Source organism: Rousettus aegyptiacus, unplaced genomic scaffold, assembly GCF_014176215.1.
Source record: "Rousettus aegyptiacus isolate mRouAeg1 unplaced genomic scaffold, mRouAeg1.p scaffold_m13_p_3, whole genome shotgun sequence".
Classification (NCBI taxonomy): domain Eukaryota; kingdom Metazoa; phylum Chordata; class Mammalia; order Chiroptera; family Pteropodidae; genus Rousettus; species Rousettus aegyptiacus.
The window spans coordinates 125,654,406-125,672,617 of NW_023416306.1; the positions used below are offsets into that span (position 1 = coordinate 125,654,406).

The following is an 18,212-nucleotide window of genomic DNA, read 5'->3' on the forward strand; positions in this document are numbered from 1 at the left end:
GGAAATACCTTTTTTATTTTGTAACCTTTATAGCCAGCTTTAGGAGGTGTTCAATAACTTTTTTGAGGTAAGTGCAAAAGCATCCATTTCTTCATTTGTAAAAGGGGAGTGACAATATTACCTACTTCACAAGGTTATTGTGAGGCAAAAAAATGAACGACAGAATAAATGAAAGCATCCTGCGTATGTCCACTTTCTCAACCATTAGGTTAGAAAGAATAGGAGAACTGATCAAACTAACTCTTCTTTGAACTACTGTTCATTCACCTATCTAGTAGCTAACTGTTAGCTAATAAGGTATCAAACGCTATTTCAACATCAGACAATAAAGACCCTTCCCCCGCACCCCTTCCAAAAAAAGTTAATTTATAAGGAAGTTCTGATGTCACAAATAGAGAAAGAGAACTAAATACGATGACATTTGGGGGACTCTAACAGTGTAGAGTCACTGAATATTCTAGAGCCTAGGTAATATTCCATCAGCAGAAATTTCATGGAAGAGTCAGTAGCTGTATGCCTCTTTCCTCACATGTTTAAGAGAACTAACCTACGGAACTAGAAACCTAATTTAAATTTATACTGTTATGGTGTCTTAATTCCTGAAAGCCAGCAACTCAAATATTAAAAGTATATTATAGCAACAAAAACTAACCCATAGAAGCATTTAAAAAACTTTTATTTAAACAAATTCTTAGAGCTCAGTAAGTACAATCTAAATTTAAACTATTATAATGGAGTAAATTCCTAAAGTCTAGCAACCCAAATATAATAAAATATGCTATCACAATGAAACTAATCCATCAAAACATCTTAAATCTTATCTTTAAACAAATGTTTTGGAGTTATTAGGACAGAAAAATAAGCATCCACTTTACTAAACGTTTAAGTGATCTTTAGTAAAAGCCAGTAAATTTCAAAAACATGCAATTACCTCAGATTGTGATTTCATTACTGATGAAATATAGGAAAGTAGATAGCTTACAGCCAGTTCACCCCTAGGGTTGTAATTAAATATCAAGTTTTATTTACTAAAATTGGGTTATATTTAAAATAAATATTTGCTTAAAAACAATATATAGTGGTAAAACCTTATTACAAAAGAAATTTATTTAAGATTAGTTATTTTACTTACCAAAATGCAGTCCACTTTAGATTGTACAGTTTTGCTGAAAGAAAAAAAAAGTTAGGTTATTAAGAATGATAAATTTATTAAATCTTGAAATATTCTCAAACAGATATGACAGTCTTTCCTACTGTGAAAAAAGTAACACTCCTTATTAAGTATAGGCATATACTTAATAAAACTGCATTTTTCACAAAGCAAAACAAAGATCTATTTCCTATTCACTGTACTAAAGCCAATCCCAAAGCAAAAGACTATTTTCTGAATTTACTGCTATAGTCAACCTGTTGTTACATTGTATCATTATAACAGATGTTCTGAATAAACAAATTTTTAATGATACATAAAAGTGCAGGTGTACTATTATACTTGGAAATAGAGCACAATTTACATTAAATTATGATTTTTACTGTATGCCTGCCACACTGGACAATGATTTGTTTAGCATTTAAAAGCCATAATGGTGTAATATTATCTGTAGTTCTAAAGACTTGTAATAAAGTAGATTGTCCAGCCCTCTCTTTATTGTACACAGACATACACACAGACACACACACACAGACACACACGAAGAAATGATTCCCTAGACATAAAAGTAATAATGAAGATTAACTAATATGGTAATAAATTGTAGGAAAAGAATACATTTATAAATAACACATTAAACTCACTATATATCAATTTAACTGAGCTATTGAATATAAGTGAACTCTTAATATGTACTCAGTATAAATGAAGCCAGTATGAAATAACTGAACTGTCATTTGAATTTTGTTGTAACACAATAAAGTGAAATGCAATGAAATCATGCAAAAGTCCAGAAATAGTTTAAATACAATCTGTAAAGTGTTTCAAACCAAATTATTTTCCATAAAGTTTCAGAGCCAAATGTCAAAAAGTAGATTATTTGCCTTTGTGTACAGCTACAGAGTAAATAAAACCCAGCATTTAAATCTCATTTTAGTTAATGCAATCAAAAATCTCAAAACTTTATACCTGTACTTAATTTTAATTTCCATTTTTTAAATAACAAAGTATGACTAAATTAAGTTCAATTGCAAAGTTCATAACGACTAAAAAAATAATCTAATTGATCTCCCTGCTTCTGTTTTTACCCCATCACCAATAATCCTGTGGGCTATTTTCAACAAAGCAGCCAGAGTGATTCTCTGCTCAAACCACATTAGCAGAGAATAGCCCAGTCTTTGCTCCATAGTTTTTAACAAGGCCAACAAAGCCCTGCATGATCCAGCCCTCTGCTACCTAATTTCTTCTCCTACTAATCTACCTAATTCAGCTCCTGCCACACTGGCTTCTCAAGACGGGGGCAGGACCTTTCCACTGGCTTTTTCTGTGACCTGCTGAGACTCTTCTCCCATATAATTTATCTGTTCATTTCCTTTGTGACTCTGCTTGATGTCATCTTTTACAGACAGTACTTCCCTGACTTCCTCATACAAAAAACTCTATCCCTCTTACTCTGCTTTACTTTTCATTATTGCACTTCAACCACCAGTCATTTTATATTTTTATTAACTCATAGGTTTACTGGATATCTTCCTTGGCTAGAATTTAAACTTCATGAGAGGAGGCTCTGTTTTGCTTACTACCGTATTATCATCTGGCATATGTTAGGTGTTCCATAAAATCTGCTGACTGAATAAGTGACAAAAAATACATTCAGTCCCCACATGAAAAAAAAAAAACTCTTCGGAAAAACTGGGACCATTTAAGACAGGATTTTTAGAGAAATTAATATGAAACTGAAAATGTGACTATTTTTTAAACTATGGATCTAAATATATTCCCCTTCTATCAGAAACAGACTACTCTATGGGGTATCTAAAGAGGATAACTATGTTTTCCTATCACAAGCCACTTGATGAATTTCTAAAAAGTACATGTAAAAGCCTTTTAAAGAATAAATTTATAAAATAAAATGAAAGCACTTCTGAGTTAGATATGAACCTTGATAATCACATAATCTAGCCCTTTATTTTTACTTCATACTTAATACAAATATAATAGATATTTGTATTAAGATAGAGATGGACAGACAAGATAGAGATGAAGTTTAAGTCCCCTTTGTTCTGTCTAGTCTTATACTCCCCCTATCTTCCTAGACAACCATCGCTAATCCTATACGTTAACTTTCCCAGTTGGTATTTTGATACCTGTATTAGGTATACAAATATCTATAAGCATCATATGCTTGTTCAATGAAGCTTTTACATGTTTACATAAATGCCATTACATTGAATATATTCTATAACTTTTTCTTCAACATTGGTTTTGACATCTATGTAATGCTGATACACTTAAATTAAGTTCTTTCACTTTAACTGCTAAAAAGTATTCCATTGAATGAATATATCAAATTTATTCATTCTTCTATTGAAAGTCAATTATGTACTTTCAAGTTTTTCTACAAATAATGCTGCAACACATGTCTCTGTACATGTCTTCTGGTATGCACATGCAAAAATTTCTTGGTTATAAATCCAGAAAGCAATTTTCTGGAGCTTGTGGATGTATCTTTTAAATTTTATTGTATATTACCAAATTTCTCTCCCAAGTACTTGCATCCATTTATACTTCAAACAGCAGTATATGACAATCCCAATTTTCCTATAACCTTGTGCAAATATATATGCATGCCGATTTATATATACATGACACATAAAATACATATTAAAAACATGCCTAGCTAAAAGATATGAAAAATTTATTAAATTTGTCATTTCCCCAATTACTAGCAATACCGTATATCTTTTCAACTGCTTATCGGCCATAAATAACCAGCACTCCTCCGTAAAGCACTGGTTCATAACTTTTGCCCATTTTTAAGTGGTGTCTACTATTTCTTATTAAATTGTAGTTATTTATGTATTCTGTATATTAAGCCTTTGTTACATATACTTAATTTTGTTAATGATATATGTTAATGATACCTTACTGAATGTAAGTAGTAATTATATTTACTAAAATTAAATTTTTGATTGAGATGAGTTTATTTATTCCTTTATGACTTCTTTTTAATCTTAAATCCTATTTAGCAAAGGTGTTACTTTCTATATTTCATTCTAAAATTTCTAAAGAAAGCTTTTTTTCTATTCTGATCTAATTTTTTCTTTTTCCTACTTTATTCTAATTAGAATTTATTCTTGTGTACAGTATGGTGTAATATATATTTTTTCTATCTGGCAAGCCAACTGTTTCCTATTTCATTATGCCAAGTTTCTATATACACTTGGATCTGTTTCTGGATTTTTTTTCTGTTTTGTTATTAATCTACCTGTCTAACCCCAAGCCAACATTGCATTTGGAATTTATTAAGTGCTTTACAAATTAGGTCTAGTTATGTGACTATGTGACCATCCTTGACCATTTTCAGAACAGTCTTGATAATGCTTGGACCCTTAATTTTCCACATGAATTTTTCATTTGTTCCAACTCCACAAATGTCCTAAGATTTATATTGAGCTGTGCTGATTATTACAGATTGAACTGAGGGAGCTGATTGATAATTTGAATTTCTATCTGTCCATAAAAATGTCTTATAATTTCCTCCATACATTTTGTTAGAAAGAGCCCTAGATAGCTTATAAATAGAATTGTGAATTGGATCTTTTTTATTATTATGGTTCAAATTGGTTTCTGCTGATGTGCAAAAAACAGAAAACCAAAAAACTATTAGTTTTCTATGCTAACTTTATACTCAGCAGTCTTCCTGAACTCTTATTAGTTCTACTAGTATGTAGAGTCTCCTGTAGGTAATAATTTCACTTACAATTAATTAAAACATTTTTCTTCCTTCCCAATCTTTATATCTTTTTTCTTATCTAATTATTTTGGCTAAAATCTCTAGTCTAATGGTGAAGAGTAGCAGAGACAGCTGACATCTTTATTCTGTTTGCCAGTTTTGTTTCAAAATTTTAATATGTATTGTAATATTCTACTTAATGGGTGTTTTACGATTTCCTAAAATATTCCTTCAATATTGGATGCTTTGATTGACTCAATTAAAATAATGCTTCAATATTGTAATGTTCTGCTTTGGATAATGAAGCTATATTGAAGTAAACTTCTCCCACTGCAGACAAAATATAAAAACAAACATTAAAGTGAAAGAGAATGACTAAAAGTAGGTAGTAATTGTAAGGAATTCATCCTTAAAAGAAAGGAACTGTATTGGGTAAGATTTGTATTTAGAAGGAGGCTGTTGCCTGAGGGCACTTATCAGCCCAGGCAGCAATGACCGACCACTCAGGATTGAAGCAGAAATCTGCTGTCTTGTCATTGGACGAGCCAGAGGACAAAGTCTTGGGATTCCAGAGCCACTGCAAAGTAAAAGATGAAATCCCAGAAAGGAAGTCGCCACAAATTTTCTGTATAAACTATATCTAAAAAACTGGATACCCGTCATCTGGAGAAGATGCTAAAGTTTCCAGCAAAAAGAAATAGTTGGAAGTTGGAAAGATCTGAGTTGAGACTTCTGCTGGTACCTATTACAGGAGAGATAATGTTGGGATTTGAACCCAGCCATGCTAAGTGTCTACCAGAACAGAAAAAAATCAACACTCATCAGAGAAAAATGATATAATCCAAAATCTACAACATACCACAGACAATGCCCATTAGAGAAGCAAAATCTACCAGAACAATCAGAAGAGACAAAGTTCAAAAAAAAAAAAAAAAAAATGGCAGCTCACAGAAATCAAATCCTAAATGACCTAGATGTCAGAATTGGCAGACAAAGATCTCAAAGCAAATTATAAATATGTTCAAGTATTTAAAGGAAAATATGGTCACAATAAATGAACATGTGGGTGAAATCTCAGCTGAGAAATGAAAGCTATTTTAAAAAAAGGATATTATAGAACTAAAAAGTAATCTGAATTTGAAAAATTCATTGAGTTACCTTAAGAGAAAATCACATACAGCAGAAAAATGGTCACTAAACTTGAAAATAAATCAATACATCTTATTGAATCAAAAGAAGAAAGAAAAAGATTTTCAAAATAATAAATAGAGCTTCAGAGATTTATAGTACAATATCAAGTGGTCTAACTATGTACAACTGGAAATGAGACAGAAAAATTAATGATAAATGGCCAGAATTCCCTCAAATTTTAGGAAAAACATAAACTTACATATCCAAGAAGCTCAGCAAACTCCAAGCAGGATAATTATATAAAGAAACCATACAAAGATGTATCACAGTCAAAAGGATGAAAACACAAAGATGAAAAGCAAATCTTAAGGCAGCCAGAGTAAAGTAACGTTATATGCAATAAAAAGATGATATAAATGATATTTGACTTCTGTTTAGTCAACTGATTTGCAAAAGAGATACCAAAGCAATTCAAAAGATAAAGGAAAATCCTTTCAACAAAGGCGGATGGAATAACTGGATATATCTATAAACAAACGAACATACCTCAGTCTGTAGAAAAATTTGAGTTGGATCATAAAATTAACCATAAGAGCTTAAACCATAAAGTGCCTAGAAGAAATCATAGAAGAATATCATGATCTGAGAATATACAAAGATGTCTTAGGATATAGAAGCGATACTCATTTTTTAAAAATCAATAAATTAGCCTCCATCAAAATGAAAATAAACTTTTATGCATCAAAAGACATCAAATAATAAACAGGCTACCAACAAAAAGAAAACATTTGCAAAACATATATCTGATAAAAGTCCAGAATATATAATGAATTCTTATAAGTCAATCATAAAGACAGGTAAATGAGCAAACCACTGGAATAGATAATTCACAAAGAAATAATATACAAATGTCTAATAAGCACATGAAAAGATGTTCAACATCATTAGTCTTCAAGAAAATGTAAATCAAAATCAAAGTGATATATTAATATATACTCAATAAGATGGTTACAACTGAAAACACCAAAAGTTGGCAAGAATTTAGAGCGACTACAACTGTCATACATTTCTGATGAAAATGTAAAAGGTTAAAACTGCTTTGGAAGAACTTGGTAGTTAAATATAAATCTATCCTATAACACAGAAATTCTGCTCCTAGGTTATCCAAAAGAAATGAAACTGTCTACAAAACAGACTATATAATAATGTTCATAGAATCTTTAGGCACGATAGTCCCAAATTAGAAACAATCCTAAAGATGTTCAATATAAATATGAATAAAAACACGGTAGTTTCATGGAATGGAATACTACTCAGCAATTTAAAAAACCCCAACTCTGATACACAGAATAACATGAATAAATCGAGTATACATTTTACTGAGTCAAAGATACCATCAAGAAAAGTTCATTATGTATGATTCAACATATATGAAGTTCCAGAAATTAATCTATGGTAAAAGAAAAATTAGAAAAAGTGGCTGTCTTGGGATGAGGTTGCTGTTAATTTTGAAAGAGCATGTATGTATGGACTTTGTAATATACTGCCCATTCCCTCTTTTCAGGAAAGAAGGACTTTGTCCTCTATCTGCTGAAAGTGCTTGCAGCAAGAAGTCCTCAGCTGTCAGCCCCTCATGGGGATTCCCATCCTTTGCAATAACCAAGGAGGCTGGCATTGTATCTATATGGCTCCCTTCCCTTCTGGTATCCACGGGCCAATATTAGTCCCTAGAAGGAGATGAGAGAGCAAAAGAAGAGATGGGGCCGTATTTATTTCACCTGCCTGCAGGCAATGAGAGTTAGTAGTTTGTAGCAAGTCTTTTAACACGTTTTTAACTCATTAAACTATGAGCATCTAAAACTTCCAACAAAAAGTAACAATTAAATGTAGAAAAATTTAAATTAAAAAATTCGAAGTTATCAAACAAGATATTGGTTATCTATGGACATAATTGGAATTATATTTCCATCATTACTTCGACTAGCTAAGTTTAATAAAACTTTTTCAGCAGCAGAAAAAAATGCACAAAAATACACTCACTGTGCAATAATGAGTAACATGTATATGAGACTGAACTTTAAAAAGACAGAAATCTGACTTTTTAATATTTCATTTAAATGTTCGTTTTTCTTTTTGACTAAAACTATTTTAGTAATTTTATCTGCAAATAACATGTTCAAATTATAGTGCATGTTGAATTTTAATATTCTAAGTTTTTTGATATTTTCTAAATAGATGTTAAGTAGACATTAAATTTCGTTGCTGATTATATTTGATATGCATTAAATGTCTGGTCTCACTAGGTTTTAAAAAAATATTACTTTTATAGAAATTTTAATAGTATCATTCCTATATTTTGGTATTAGATTTTAAAAAATCATAATTTTGCTGTGGTATTGTGACTACTAAGTTTATGGAACATGTTAACCATTTATCTTCTAGATCTTTCTATTTAGGCTTTCGCATCTCAAGTAAGATGGCCATAATGGAGTAGCAGAAAGGGGGAACATACCAACAAAGACAGCAAATAACAATTTAAGGAAGAGAGATACAATTTGAGAAAGCATATTTTGTTTTCCTTAAATTACACAGTGAAGCTAGGGAAAACTTCTTACTTCCTGGGGGAGCCACACGAAAGAGACAGAGTAAATTTAGAATGCATGTGATTAAAAAATAAACTTAATCTAAGCCTATTTTACCCCACAGAAACACTTCACAAAAATACCATTTAATATTTCCCTTCTCTCAGACTTAAATATAATAAATACATTAACAGTCATGGGCCAACCATACACAGCATATAATACATGGTAAGTATACAAAAAAGAACATTTAGAGACTGCATGCTAGGAAGATTTCAGAACCTCTGTCACCCTGGTTTCAACAAATAAACTATTTGTTTATTGCAGATAATATCATTCTGAGATGCCCACTTATCCTTTCAAACATAAGGTTTGGCCTCCATCCAAAAGTTTAATACTAGTTTTACCTTTATTTGGAGTCCCCAAGTCTGAATTCAGAATGACTCATAAACCCTATATACCTGACTCAAAACTCTTGTGTTGCAGAAATAGAGATCTGTGAATACTAGATACTAGACCTCACCCATGGAAAATCTATGGGGAGGTACAGTGTAATAGATCAAATGTAAGAAGCTCTTGCATTCTAGCCTTGCCAGGATAAATCAAACTCTTAGCTTCCTCTCCTGTTAAATAATTCTGTTAAAAATATATTGACTTCAGATCTTTTTTGGGGGATTATGACTCAAATCACAGTCCATCACAGGAAAACATTTTTACCTTATACTTGTCCATAACAAATGTCAAGCATTTTAGTTTGCTCAAATGAGAACACAATTTTACATTAAAAAAATAACCATAGTAATAGAGGCTAATTCCATACAGACTGAAAGGTATAACCAGAAACTTTTTAAAAAGGAAACAGAAACTACCTTGAATCCCACTATCTGGACTTTTTGATTCATTTACTTAGTATCTTGTCTTCAAAATAATTGGAATCTTTTGGTGAGGTTGGGGGGAAATTAGAATCATTTGTACACTGCTGGTGGGAATGTTAGATAGTTAGATAGTTAGAAAGTTTGGTGTTTCCTCAAAAAGTTAAACATAGAATTACACATGATCCAGCAATTCTTCTCCTAGGCATATACACAAAGAAATGAAAATGAGTATTTTGATAAAAACATGTATATAAATATTCATAGATGCACTGTTCACAAAAGCCAAAAAATGGAAACAACCCAAATGTACATCAATGGATGAATGGATAAACAAAATGGAATATATCAATACAACGGAATATTAATCAGCAACAGTAAGGATTGAAGTACTAATACATGCTAAAACACGGATGAATCTCAAAAAAAAGTTCTAAGAGAAGGCAGACACAAAGTCATATATTGTATGAATTCATATATATGAAATATCCAGAATATCTACGTCCAAAGAGACAGAAAGTAGACTGGTAGCTGCAGGAACTGAGGGGACAGGTGAATGGGGGGGTGACTGCTGAATGCATAGGGGCTTCACTTTGGGGTGATGAAATGTTCTGGAACTAGATCAAGGTGATGGTTACAGAACATGGTGAATGTACTGAATGCCACTGAACTATATATTTCAAGTGGTTAATTTTACGTTACATAAATTTTACCTCAATGAAAAACAAATAAATGTGATCATAAAACTAAGAAAAAATAATCTGATACTACCAGTGCCTCATCAACAAAGTACCAATTGTCTCTTTTTATAACTCAAAATGCTTTTTTAAAGTAATTGTTCACAGTTCTAGCCTGCTCCTAAAAACTTTCAAGGGATCTGCTTTGAAAAGAAATTAGCCTGTAGACCAATGTTTCTCAAAGGTGCACTGGCATTTGCTGGTGAGTCTGTCCTATGCATTACAGGATATTTGGCATTACTGGATGCTGTCCACGAAAAGTCAGCAGACATTATGACAACCAAAAATTGCCCACATATTACCATACATCCCTAGTTGAGAGCCACTGCTCTAGATGATAGAAAACAAAGTCATTCATATGCTGTGTGTTAAGTCACATAAGTTCCCTCATATACCCAGTGCAATGTTCTAAAATTGAGTCATTTCAAAAGTGAACTTCTTACTTTCCACAAAAATATTATGTTTGTTAATTTTATTACTCATTTTGTAGCTTTGAACATTAAAACTAATTTCAACCAGAATTATTTCTATGACCAGGTAACTTTTGCCTATTATTTAATTATTCAATTATTAAAATTAAACTTTCAACTTCTTAGTGACATTATTCCATTCAATAAGCTAATATTTTCTCTTATTATTTTAAAATAATCAAGTTGCAAGCATATGGGAAGGTTATCAAGAATAATATAATACTTGTGTTATCTGCCAGCCAGTTTGAATAAATCTGAACATTTTGTCTTCTTTTTTCCCTTAAGAAAACTTTATGGAAAAAAACTGAAACCTCTCTGGGCCCTTTCCCAATATCATTTCACTCTTCTTTTCTCAGTGCTGACCACTACACAGAAGTTGCTCTTTACCATTTCTGTGAATGATTATATTTTTAATATAAATGTTGAGTATATCCATAAACAATATAAAGTTTGTTTACTTGACAGACATGGAGTTATGATGCATATATCATTGTACCTTTATTTCCTTTAAATTAATAGGCTTTAGAAGAAGTTTATCTATTTTGATTTGTTTTAGTTTATCCATTTTAACTGGAACATAGTGTTATGGGTTAAATCATGTCCCTTCCACCCTCAAATTCATATGTTGAAGCCCTAATCCTCAGTACCTCAAAATGTGCCCTTATTTGGGAATAAGGTCTTTACAGAGGCAATCAAGTTATTTGGGCAGACTGACTGATGTGCTTATAAAAAAAGGGAAATGTGGACACAGACACACACAAAGGGAAGATGATATGACGAGACAGGGAGAAAGCCATCCACAAGCTAAAGGGAGCAACCTGGAAGAGATCCTTCCCTCACATCCCTCAGAAGGGGGATCAACCCTGCCAACACCTGGATCTTCGACTTGTAGCCGCCAGAACTGTGAGAAAATAAATTTCTGTTGTTTAAGATACATAGTCTATGGCTACCATGGCCCTAGGAAACCAATACATATAGTATTCCATTGTTTGAACATACCACTTTTTATTTATGCATTCTTTCACTAATGGACTCTATTATAGTGTTTCCAACTCTGTGCTGTAATACACAATATTGCAACAAATATCTGGCACATAGATCTTGCTATGCACATTGCCAAACTTTTTCTCAAACAGATACATACACAAACATACCTACATAAACCTTGCCAGGTGAATTCTGGTATGCTGATCTTTAACTTTCTATTACTGCTCAATCACTTCAAAGTATACTCTAACAGCTGTGTATGAAATGATTTCTTTCCTCTCTAAGATCTGGTCATGATGGACTTTTGCCAATCTGATTGATGTATGTGAAATAATTTGTTATTTTAATATGCATTCCTCTACTGGTGAGGTCGAACACCTTTACATGTTCAACTAAACTTTATTCTGTGAACTGCCTATTCATATCCTTTACCCATTTTTATATTTACTTACCTTATTATTATTTTATGAGTCTTTTTTATACTTGTATACTTGGGATATTAATTCTTTGCCAAATATTTGAAGTGCAAATATCTTCTCCCATCTGAAATTTGTGTTTCTTTTTATGTTCATTGTTTTATAGAAAACTTTTATTTTAATATAATCAAATTTATTAACGTTTTTCTCCATGAGAAGTGCTTTTGGTGTCTTGTTTTCAAAAATTCTTCCTTATTGTAAAGTCACAAAAATTTATTTTCTTCAAATGTTTTGCTTTTCACATTTGGTGGTTGAATTTCCCTGGATGCTATGTACGATGTGTGGTTTTCTTCTCTTTCTTATAGATAACCAAAGGTCCCAGAGGTCCATCCTTTCCCTTGTAGACAAGGCCTACATCTTGTTAATCTGTTTCCTAAGTCTAGCACTTTTCCTGGTACGCATTAGGCCATTATAAATTTGTGATCAGTAAAAGGTAAGATAGAGGGAAGAGAAGGGAGAAAAGGAGGTAAGGAAGGAATGGGAATGTGGGAAAAAGTATTCAAATCATGGTCCTTGATGCAAACTTAAGTATCAGAATCATAATAGTCAAAGTGTATTAAACAGATTCACGGGTTAGATTGAAGAAAAATGAGTTTTCCAGAACTCTGGAATGCTGGAGGCAAAGATACTGCTCATAGGTACTGACTCTGCTTTCTCCTTCTCAGGATGCAATATGGCCTTGCTGGTGCTGAACTGGTTCAAAAATCCAGAAAACTGTGATGTTTTATATATATCACTTGCTAATTATATTAAATTTTTGCAGAATATTCACAAAAGCCTAGGTATAAGGGGCTAAGACATACCAAGAATTTGATAAAGCAATTCTAGCCAAATTTTTCATGCAGTAAAGGTGGCTATGTGCACCATGGGAAATCTACACAGATCAGAAAAGCTGTTTTAAAGACACGCTGCATTAACTACTATTCAGAATAGTCATTAACTAAGGAATTCAAGAATATACAACAGATGGGTGATAGTCTTTTCCCAACAATCTCTAACTTGAAGGTCAAATGAGGAAGGGAGCACACAATAAAAAAACAAAGAAAAAGAAGAATGGGACCTAGAATGACTTTTGCCTCAGCAGTCTTCAACAGAAAAATAGCTTCTCAAAACAATACTATAGTTGAGAAGGTATGTTCTATAAGAGTAAAATGAGGCTTAGCATCATGATGGAATATACAACAGCCTATGAAGTATTCTTGTTAGAAAAATTGAACCATGTCTACATACTGAACCATATCTATATCTAACTACCAATATGTAGGAAATAGAAAGGAACAGAAATGATAGATAGCACCACGGGAATGAAATCAACAAAATCCAGATTGTAGGAAACTCCAGGAGACAGATGATCCAGTTTCAACAACACAACAACAACAAAAATTTATAAGACCGGTAGATTATGAGGTATCAATCTATAGCAATGTATGAATACTGACTCAAACAAACTATGAAGAAAAGCAAACAAGACAAATGAGACATGGAAATTTCAGCAATGATTGTACACTTGCTAATATTAAGGAATTACGACTTTGTTTAATGGGTTATTCATATAGCTATACTTACATGTAGCAAGGGAAAAAAATGGTTTTTGAAAGAAAGAATTCCAATTTTGCCACTACTGGCTATATGCCTGTTACTTAGATGAACTGTATTTTTCCTGAGGAATATGACACATTGTCCAAAGTTTTCTGTGAAGATGAAACATGATTAAACATAAAGATGATTTATATGAATGTCATTATTGTAATAATGAATGAGTAACAGATTCTTAGTAAATGTTTAATGAAACTACATCTAGTCTAACCCTTTTATTTACAGTAAGGAAACTGAGGATCAAAAATGTTAAATGACTTGTGCAAGGTCACATAATGATTTTTTTATTTGGTCCCACTATCCCTAACAATGCTACTATATACTTGATAATTATGCCTCTATTTTACACTGAATTTTTAATTAAGAATATCTGTGCCCTAGTCTCATCATCTTGGAACTTCCTTCTCCAAAAAATGTTAGGTATTCTCAGTGAGTTAGATGAACTTTTGGCCAGCTCCCAAGTCATTCACTCTTTGCTGGGCTTCAATGCCCTCTAGTGCTGATCTGCAGAGGCAGCCTCAGGTTCCAAACACAGGCAAATTCACCTGGTATATAGAACAGGTAACAGAGAATGAGGTAGGTATATACACAGAGAGACCTATCTATAAGAATAACTCGGTTTAGGAGATGAAATTTTGAGAGGTTTTACTTTACTTTCAAACTTTTAAAAAGCTTTTTATACTTCTTGTTTGAATTTCAATAATAAACATATAAAACTTTTAAAAACAAACTAAAAGAGTAGGACAGAATAATGTGGATAGCCCAGTGGGAACAATTACTCTTTTTTCCCTATTGTATATCTTTTGAAAAAGTTATACGGCCACGCACCTTAGTATTTTCGTATTTTACAGAAAGCTAGGTCAGAGATAAGGCAGATCCTTAAATTGAAAACAAAAAACCCCCGAGAATAAAGGTAAGTGGCTTCACTGTCTGTGGATGCACCTTCTGTGTCACCAATGAATTTGCAAATATGTGTTTAAGTCTTTTCAAACTGAAGAGCATTAAACCAACGTATGGAATTTATATTAGACGCTTAACTGAGATTCTAAAAGAAGGAAACCAAAGTGAGAATGGCTATAAAGGACTGACGTTAAAATGAAATTTCCTCTAAGATGGCAGACTCAGGCAATGATGCTGACAGGCAGATTGGAAACTGTTAATATCTCTTGTAAACTGCTACAAGAATATGTGAGGTTGAAATGACCCTGTGTATACTTCCTTTACTCTTAAGATATGACTTATTGCTTTTCTCTAGAGTCTATTTGCGGTAGAGTTCAGTATCCCAGTATCTGTTCCAAAAAATGAAGCCACCAAGTTCAATGTCTTACTGTCTGTCCTCCATTTAATCCCAAGAATCACGGGACTTTTATTATAATGAAAGGCAACAAACATGAAAAGCAATTTCATAGTTAATATTAAAATTCTCTCCCCCAAAGCACTAAAAGAACCAAAAGAGGAGAGTGTCTGATTTAAAAATGTTGTTTCATTCTATATAACAGAATGCTACATAAGGAGATCAAAGAATACTCAATGTTCAAATGATGCTTTAGACAGGAAGATGCGAAGACTGATATGTTTAAAGGTAAAACAGTTATCAATGGAAATAGGTAAAATAATTTATTAATGATGTAATTCAAAAGGTCTAGAGTTTTTCATCTTTCTCCTTGCGCCTAAAGTATGATTCCACTTTGGAAGGTCTGGTATTAACCTCTTTTAGGGATACTTCAAAGAGACTTACGGGGTGAAGGATCATTTGATCTTAAGCCAAAAGTTTTCAAAATATAAACAAAAACAGAGTTGTCCCTGGACCAGAAAGCTTTACAAAAAAAACAAAGTAATGAAGTTTAGTCTCCAAGACCTATCCATTAATGGGAAGAATGTCTATAGTCACATTGTCCAAAAGAAATATAATACAAATCATATAAGTAATCTTAATTTATCTAGTGGTCACATTAAGTAGTTAAAAAAATGAAATTAATTTTAATAAAACATTTTATTAACAAATAAAATATTACCACTTCAATATATAATAAATATAAAAGCTATTGAAATTTTTTAGATACTTTTTTCCTTACTAAGTCTTTGAAATCTAGTACGTATTTTATACTTAGCAACACATCTCAATATGATTTAGCCACTTTCAAGTACTCAATAGCCACATGTAATAGTGGCTAGTATTACTTGACAGTGTAGGATTATGGCACAGTATGTCTCATGGGCTATTCTTAAAAGTGTAAAAGAGTTCGGTGACTGATTCAGAGCTGAGCATGCAGACAAAAGAGGTCAACTGTTATTCTTTAATTATTGGACTTACTCCTTAAAAAGTATATTAAACTATCAATCCCTTGGGTAGACTACTTTCAATCATGATACATGCATAATTCTGTCCTAGATTTTACTAGGATAGTAAAGTGATCAGTATCCAGATATTTCACCTGCTACCCTCAAAGTCATTAAGCTAATATCCTAGTGCCTTTCACTTAAAGCCAAAAATCACAGGCAAAGATGATAAAACATTTATATGTTGTAATCAGTAAGGGATTATACTGTTAACACAGGAAAAACATAGTTAAGTATAAAGGAGTATGAAAATATTAGAAGGCTGCCATCTGGAACAGCTAGAACATCCCACTATCTGGAACAGAGAACTGTAAAGTTAGCATACATTAGTGACCAGAGTTGAATTTTGTGAGAGCTGTTCATCCCAATATAAGTAGGTATCCGATGGAAAAAGTAGCCGATATTCAAGTAAATTTAGGAATTGCTGAGTTAAATAAAATTAAACATATTCTAAGTTCCCCGATCCTTATAATGCAGAACTATTTATAAATCTTAATATGCTTCCATGCACAGTGTCCGTCTTAGAGTAAGTTAGAAAGAGGGCTATAGTACACAGCATTTCCCAACTAACTTAACACAGAAATTTTATTTTCACGGATGGTCTTGAGGAACTAGTATCCCAAATTGGAAAAAAAATAGGACTACTCCCATAACCCTACAGAGAATCAATGCTAGAGTACTCGTGAGGGCTTTAAGAAAAGACTATATTGCTGGGCTAGTCTTGAAGGTCTAGTTCCTAAGAATGCATTCTAACACAAACTCTAAGGACAAACTGATCAGAAACATCTTTTTGATTTGTTCAAATATAAAAGGTAATGATCTATCTGTAAAGATCTAATACCCATTCTATTCCTACATTCAAGTAATAATGGCTATGAAATAAATATTAATTAAAATTCTACAAAAAAATCTTATATTGGTCCTATACTCCTATAGACTGAAAGAGAAAGAAACGTTATAAAATCAATGGAGAGTGATTCATCTGATTTTAATGCTGCTGCAGTTGAAACTAGGCATGTTTATGAATTTTGTGAACTTTACAGCACAAAGTTAAACAAGTAACAGAACAATGAGAATAATTAATGTATATAGAAATATCTCAAACAGCTACAACATCTGGAAACAAGAGATCAAAAAACCTGTAAGAGTACCAATTAAGACAGTAAAAGCAAAAAAAGAGTTAATTACCCATAGGAAGATTTTTCTTTGGCTTGTAGAGGGTGTCACTGGTAAAACAAACACACATCAAAAAGTATTCTGTAATCTCTACAAATGCAAAATCTGGATTAAATGCTCCTACAACATGATCAAAGGACAGAACACATAAAATGAAGGTAATGGTAACAAAGCATTCAGGATAGATAGTTGTAATTGCCAACAGTAGGAGACGTTTAATTTTTGCCAATCTGGCAGGTATGAAAAGATCGTCTTGATTTGCCTTTCCCTAAGCACTGACAATGAAAGTTCTAGTGTGTGTGCTTTTTTTACATGTTTCCTTTTCATCAAATGCCTGATTATGCTTTATACCCAAATTTACCTGCTTATGCTGTCTTAGCAATCTGCAGAACTTCCTTATATATTTCAAATACCAATCTTTCAGTTGTGTTACAAATATGTTTGTGACTTACCTCTTCATACCTTTTCAACTTTCATTATGTTGACACAAGATTAATAAAATGTTAGAATTAAATATAAATGCTCAGAAGTGCTAGAGAATTCTACTAAATGTTTAAGAACTAAAACCAATTCTGCACAATCTTTCCAGAAAACAGAATAGGAGGGAAAACTTCCCGCTTCATGCTATGAAGCTGGTATTACCATCATATTGGCAGAGTGATAAGACACAAAAATCAACAGAGAACCTCGAAATAGACCTAATTCAAGTTTGCTCGACTGTTTTTTGACAAAGATGCAAAAGCATCTTAAGGGAGGAAAGGTAGATTTTCAAAAATGGTGCTAGAGCAATTAGATGCCCCTGAGTTAAAAAAATGAGATACCACCTCACAGCTATTAGGATGGTTGTTATCAAAAAGTGGAACAAATTACATATTGGCAAGGATATGGAGAAACTGGAACCCCTGTGCCATTAATTACTGCAGTCATAATTATATCGGTTGTGTCATTTGGTATTGCAA

General features: G+C 32.4%; 1 protein-coding gene across 4 annotated transcripts in view; it reads right to left on the reverse strand.

Annotated features, from left to right (window-relative positions):
- Positions 1-18,212, reverse strand: part of RFX7 (regulatory factor X7) — a 99,791-nt gene that overhangs the window by 52,192 nt on the left and 29,387 nt on the right. For 2 of the 4 annotated variants that reach the window (XM_036218292.1, XM_036218293.1), the window contains exons 3-4: positions 1,133-1,166; positions 932-995 (exon numbers count right to left, since the gene is read on the reverse strand). In XM_036218292.1, the coding sequence (XP_036074185.1) occupies positions 932-995; positions 1,133-1,166 (98 nt within the window). The remainder of the gene's footprint in view (positions 1-931; positions 996-1,132; positions 1,167-18,212) is intronic. The other 2 variants (XM_016158404.2, XM_036218294.1) reach the window with 1 other exon arrangement.